The 5,582-nt window shown below is 47.1% G+C and overlaps 1 protein-coding gene across 1 annotated transcript; it reads right to left on the bottom strand.

Moving 5' to 3' along the window:
- Positions 1-1,714: 1,714 nt before the first annotated feature.
- On the bottom strand, positions 1,715-4,466 carry LOC139831236 (uncharacterized). The gene is made up of 5 exons (XM_071820573.1): positions 4,269-4,466; positions 4,011-4,184; positions 3,798-3,908; positions 3,560-3,680; positions 1,715-1,780 (listed from the first exon to the last, which is right to left on the bottom strand). Exons 1-5 carry the CDS (start codon positions 4,451-4,453, stop codon positions 1,715-1,717), a joined length of 657 nt encoding a protein of 218 aa, XP_071676674.1. The 5' UTR covers positions 4,454-4,466.
- Positions 4,467-5,582: the final 1,116 nt, after the last annotated feature.

Raw genomic sequence — 5,582 nt, 5'->3', positions numbered from 1 at the left:
CTGGAGCGGGGATAGGGCGGGGAGGACCTTATTCTGACTTGAGGATGTAGCCGCCGCTTCACCATCCGAACAAGACACTGCAAAATAAGCTAAAAAGGATAAAAACTTCCCGCCGGCGAGGAGCCGTGGTCCGCCATACCTCCAAGGCCCCAAGGCTGCTGGAGGCGGAGCGAACCAACATCGTCGCCGGCGAGGAGTACGAAACCCTAGATTGGTACTGGAGCCGCCGCGTCAATCGCCTCACCTGGGAACGTACCGATTCGGTATTCCCGTAAGTGAATAAATATATTAGCCAGCTTTGCTTTCAGTAGTTCGTGGCTGTACACGATCAGATCTGCTGGAATGGTGCGAGTCATCCGTATCATGGTGTATAGGTAAGATCTCTACCGATACAATATTATGTGTCACAAAGATGATACTTTAACTAAAGTGCTAGAATCCTCCTCACTGAATCTGACGTTCAAAAGAGATAATGTTGGGCCCCAACTTGCATCTCGGAATGGATTGCTTCATCGTTCGTTTTTTCTACAGTTGATGGAAGGGACTGATGAGTATGATGGAACCTAAATGAGAGTGGTTAATTTCACGTGGATTCCATGTATAGATCGTTAATCTAGCCTATCGAGCCGCTTGTTAATAATAAAAAGATTTGGAAAATGAAAAAACTGATAAAGACTATGGTGTTAGTGTGGTATCTTTCCGGGGGGTAAAGTGAAACATGCAATGTCACACTTCATCTGATGTCACACTTCATCTGATGTCACACATTAAACTATTTACAGAACAAATACCACCGCACAACTAACATTAGTACCTCTAACAACCAGCCCGCAAAGATAACAAAGCCCAGACTGCACGCACGATATATCGTACCTAAAAACTAGCGCCCAGCGTCAAAAAAGGAACTCATCGGAAAACAGCTCCCGACCCCCAAGCGAGTCGAGGGAAAGCAACTCCCGAGTCCCGAGCGAACCCCCATGCCTCCGACCGAGGGTTCCACCGCCGCGGCACGAGGTCGCCGCTCTACTCCCATGCGGCCACCTATGACACGCTACCTGTCCACGACCGACGCATTGAGGTCGCCATTGATGTGTCTGAGTGCCAGTCTCCAGCGCCTCCATCGCCCTCGGCGTACTTCATCTTCATCAACACCACGCCACCGCGACACATATCAAACTGTCGCCCACCGTTTCAAGGTCGCAACCACCATCACCCATGGAGCCGCCCTGTGTCGCCTTCTAAGACCGAGTCGCCTCCCAGGGCGTCTCCCTTCTAGGTCGCCCTTCTAGGTGGGAGAATTCGAGAGATGGAGAGATCATATTCTCTTTTTTCTTGACCTTTTCTTTCTTCTATGTTTGTTGTGTGATTCAGGTAGGTTTCAATCTGCGGTTTTTATTGTTCGCGATTTGCTTTCTTCTATAGATCGGATCTGTTGGAGAAGACATGATTCGGTTGAGCATGAACGTCAAAGGAAGTGGTTAATCCATGAACGATATGGTAGCCCATAATCCCATATGTTCGTCATAGCCGTTCTCGGTCACGTGGGTTTGATAACCGATCAAGATCAAGGTCTCTGCAGAGCCAAAGAGATGGCTTTTATGATGATAGTCGCTTTGACAGAAGAAGAGGACACCATTAGGATGAAAGGTGTGATGATATAGTGGTGAGGACATACTTCTAATTTTTTTTTCATGTTTTCAACATATAAAGCTGATTACGTTCGCATGAATACTTTCAGGCACCATCTGTCCATCTGCGACCCTTTCTTAAAGGTCTGTCCCTGAAGACCAATTAAGATGACCTATATCAGATTCTTTTACAAGTTCCTTGTCATAACCTGTTAAACTGGTCGGAACTGTACTGTCTCGTTCATTTGAATCATTCGGGTCTGGTCTCTTTTAGGCTGAGTAGGGGTCTCTTTGTAGTGTGTGTGCGTGATCAAGGCACGACCCTCTGGCATGTCTACTACGGTGCTAAATGTTAACCATACAAGTGATCTGAGCTCTAGATTACCGAATGCACTGTCATTTGCTGCTATGCTCACAAAGATTTGTGTGCTCCCACAGGAAGCTGCCCGCAAAATTCTGGAAAGTACTGGAGACAATGGCCTTCTAATTGATGGTAGTAGATATTTTTCAAGTACAGGTATGTGTCCTCTCTAAGATGCATTGTAAATTACTAGCAAAAGTGCCCGTGTGTTGCACCGGAAAAAAACAAATACAACCCAGTCTAGGTGTCCTTATGGTGCTTGAGGAATAGGGCGCTGGCTGGTGGGTCTTCGTACTGGAGAAATAGGCGCTGGGTAGTAGTGTCGGGTTGATGAAGACGTCGAGGTCGCTGGCCACGGATGCGTAGAACTGTGATGGGATCGCAATCTTGTGAGTGTTGGAAGATTGCAAGGGATCGTATACAGAGGTAATTGGATTCCGATTTTCTTTGGATGCAATGATCGCTAGGATTTCTTTCTACTCCAATCCAAGCGTTGCTTCGAGGCCGATATGTTCATTTCCCCCGCCCTGTGTCGCACCCAATTCAACATGTTCATCATCTATGCCACAGTGCCTCTAGATCGACGTGTTCACCTTGCAAACATGTTCTTTCTGCTGATCTCCAGAAAATTAAACTCAGGTAGTTGTGTGAAAATATCTCTATATAATCTTCCACGTTTGGTGAAGCAAGCATCCATGTTTTGAACCCTATGGATAACCATGCCAATGTATAATTCAACAAAAAATTTGGTGTTCAACTGCAGACTCCATAGCGTTGCACGACTGCACGAGCTCAGCCTCCTCTACATTGCTGCAACGATTTAATTATTAATTATATATAGGTTTGAAACTTGCAGCTAAAAGCAGCTTCACACTGGTGGAAAAAAGGGCTTTGGTCGCGGTTGGCAACTGCCATTAGTCGCGGTGGCGCAACCGCGACCAAAGCTGCGCGACTAAAGGCCCCCCCCTTTAGTCGCGGTTCCTTACGAACCGCGACTAAAGGCCCGTCCACGTGGGCCGCAGGCGAGCGCCAGGGCGGAGGACCTTTAGTCGCGGTTCTTCTGGCCAGCCGCGACTAAAGGCCTCCGCAGGGTTTAGGGTTTTAGCCCCCCTCCCCCTAAATCTGGTTTCTTTTTAATTTGTATTATTTTATTTCTTTTGGGTTTTAATTTTGAAGGAGTTTCACATATTCTACGGTACTGTATACATACATGCATATGAATGTACAATTTCAAACAAATTTGAAATTAGAACCAAAAAGAATTCAAGAGGAATATACAATATATATTCAATATCGGATCACCATATACAATATATATTCAATATCGGATGACCATATACAATTTTGAACAAGTTAGTTACAAATTCTGGTGCATATAAAGTTCTACGTCATCGTAATAGTGTTCTCCTTTAGGATCGATGACTTCCCTCGCCAACCATCCAGCTAGTTCCTCTTGAAGTGGTCGGAAGCGAGCTTCTGGACTAAGCGTCTTCCGGAGGTTATTCCTCAGGATGTTGTTCTCACACGTCTGGTCCCGCTCATTGCAGTATCTCCGGATCCTCTCACAAACATAGTATCCACATAGATTGGTCCCCGGTGGCTGAGTAGCCCCAGTCGTCCGCACTGCCATTTTAAAAGATAGCTCTTTTTTGAATTCACCGACCTTGGTATCTACGAACCGTCTCCAAACCCTACGAGGCAAAGAAAATTAAATAAACAAGAGAGTTATTAATTAGTTACTTGATATTAGGAAATGATGAACGAAATAGGCCGATCGATATAGAGCGCAAATGAATGAAAATAATTACTTTTGCAACATTTTTCTCATGTCGCCCCAAAGCGCCGGATCCATATTCAGAGAGTCGTGGACGAGAACTGAGGAGGTCTGAACTTTAATTACCATAAGAATCCAGTGGAACCTGCGGACACGATACATGCACAGTCATGCATAACTCATCGATTAGCCACATACCATGCATGGAGTAAACAAAAGAGAATGTGCTCAAGACAGAAACACTCACCCAAAATGGTAAGGAAATAGAATATCACTTTTCTGTTGCTGTTTTCTAATAAACCGCCACAGGTCATCCTCCACGTCGGCGGGGTGGTGTTCTAACACATGTGAATTAACGATGTGTGGGTCAATGAACCCAACATCATGGATGTTCCTTATTCGCATTTCCCGCTTCTTCATTCTGCATAATAGCGTACACAACAAGATAGTTAGGACAAGGCAGGTGCAATGAACGAGATGGGGTAGAAATTAATAAATCACTTACAGAACGTAGCAACTGATGATAGATTTGTCGAGGTCGCGCAGATTGAACAGCTGGAACAATTCACTCAGAGGAATTTGTACCCAGTAATGTTTGAAGTGATGCTCATATCTAACTTCCGCATAGATATAGTCTTTGGCGTTTTTATGTTTTATGTAACCCTTGTACCAATTTAGCAGACCTAGCATTTGTCGAGGTAGATCCCCTTCTGCGCAGGCTCGACGAGAGGGCCATTCTTCACATATGTAAATACTACGTCCTTCATTGGCGCCTCATCAAGGCCTAGCGATTGCACGAAGAGTGATACCTAACTCGGCCGCTTGTTCTCTCGGCACTCGTTACGGTCAATCCATGTGCTGCCGCAGCTGCTACGATATCCGCTGCATCCGGATCGGCGGCTTGCACTATGAGCGGGGCGATCGATTGTTTACTTTGTTCCCCGAGCTGGGCAACTTCTTTCCCCCTTTCTAATTTTGACTCGGCCTCGTCCTTCACGGCTTTCTTCTCCGCCAACTCTTTCCTGTTCTTGAACGCGAGTGCTTGCCTACGAAGTTCACGTAAATAGTCGTCAGGCAGATTCTTCGCGGCTTGGGACGGTGTGTTCAAAAATGACTTAGCCCACTGCTTTTCCTTGTCAGAATATACTGGCTTGGGCTCGCCCTCTATTTTCCTCTTGACGCTCGCCTTCCATTTCTCTAAATCAGCAGCCGCGCCCGCCTCGACTTCCTCGGCACTACTTTCCCAAGGCCTCGTGGGGAGAGGCTTCGATGATACCTCCGGTACCTTTGTTTTCTTAGGTACGTAAGGGTCCGGGTTAATAACCCAGACTGCTTCGCTTCTTCGCCGGAGGTGGATTGGGGCGGTACCGGTGTCCGATCACCCGCCGGACGAGGATCGGGGCGGCGGCGTGGGCTGACGTGAATGAGGTGTATTAGGTGAAGCACCACCGCCACCGTCACCGCCACCGCCACCGTCACCGCCACCGCCACCGCCACCGTCACCGCCACCGCCACCACCACCACCGTACGGGGGTGGACTTGTTGGCGCCTCGCCTGGAAACTTGATAAATTTCTTCTGCCATAGAATGAACTGGCGCTTGACATCTCCAAGTCTTTTCACCCCTTCAGGTGTAGCAATGTCAATGTCCAGGTTCTCAAACCCTTGGACTATCTCCTCCACCGTCACACGAGCATAGCCATCTTGAATGGGGTTGTTGTGGTGGAGTGCTCCAGTGGTAAAGCACTGCAGATGGCTACCTTCATGGACATGTTCCCGATAGGATATTACAGATGACATGCTTTCATCTCCTTTATTTCG

This window comes from Lolium perenne, chromosome 1 (assembly GCF_019359855.2).
Source record: "Lolium perenne isolate Kyuss_39 chromosome 1, Kyuss_2.0, whole genome shotgun sequence".
NCBI classification, from domain to species: Eukaryota; Viridiplantae; Streptophyta; class Magnoliopsida; order Poales; family Poaceae; genus Lolium; species Lolium perenne.
The sequence above is the reverse complement of the archived record's forward strand: the minus strand, read 5'-3'. Positions and strand labels throughout refer to the sequence as shown.

Coding starts and splice junctions, on each gene's coding strand:
- LOC139831236 (XM_071820573.1), bottom strand. CDS start 4,453: ATGCTAGGTCTGCTAAATTGGTACAAGGGTTACATAAAACATAAAAAC. Junction 4,185..4,268: donor ATCATCAGTTGCTACGTTCT/GTAAGTGATTTA, acceptor GCTATTATGCAG/AATGAAGAAGCGGGAAATGC. Junction 1,781..3,559: donor CCAATCTATGTGGATACTAT/GTTTGTGAGAGG, acceptor ATTGGTCTTCAG/GGACAGACCTTTAAGAAAGG.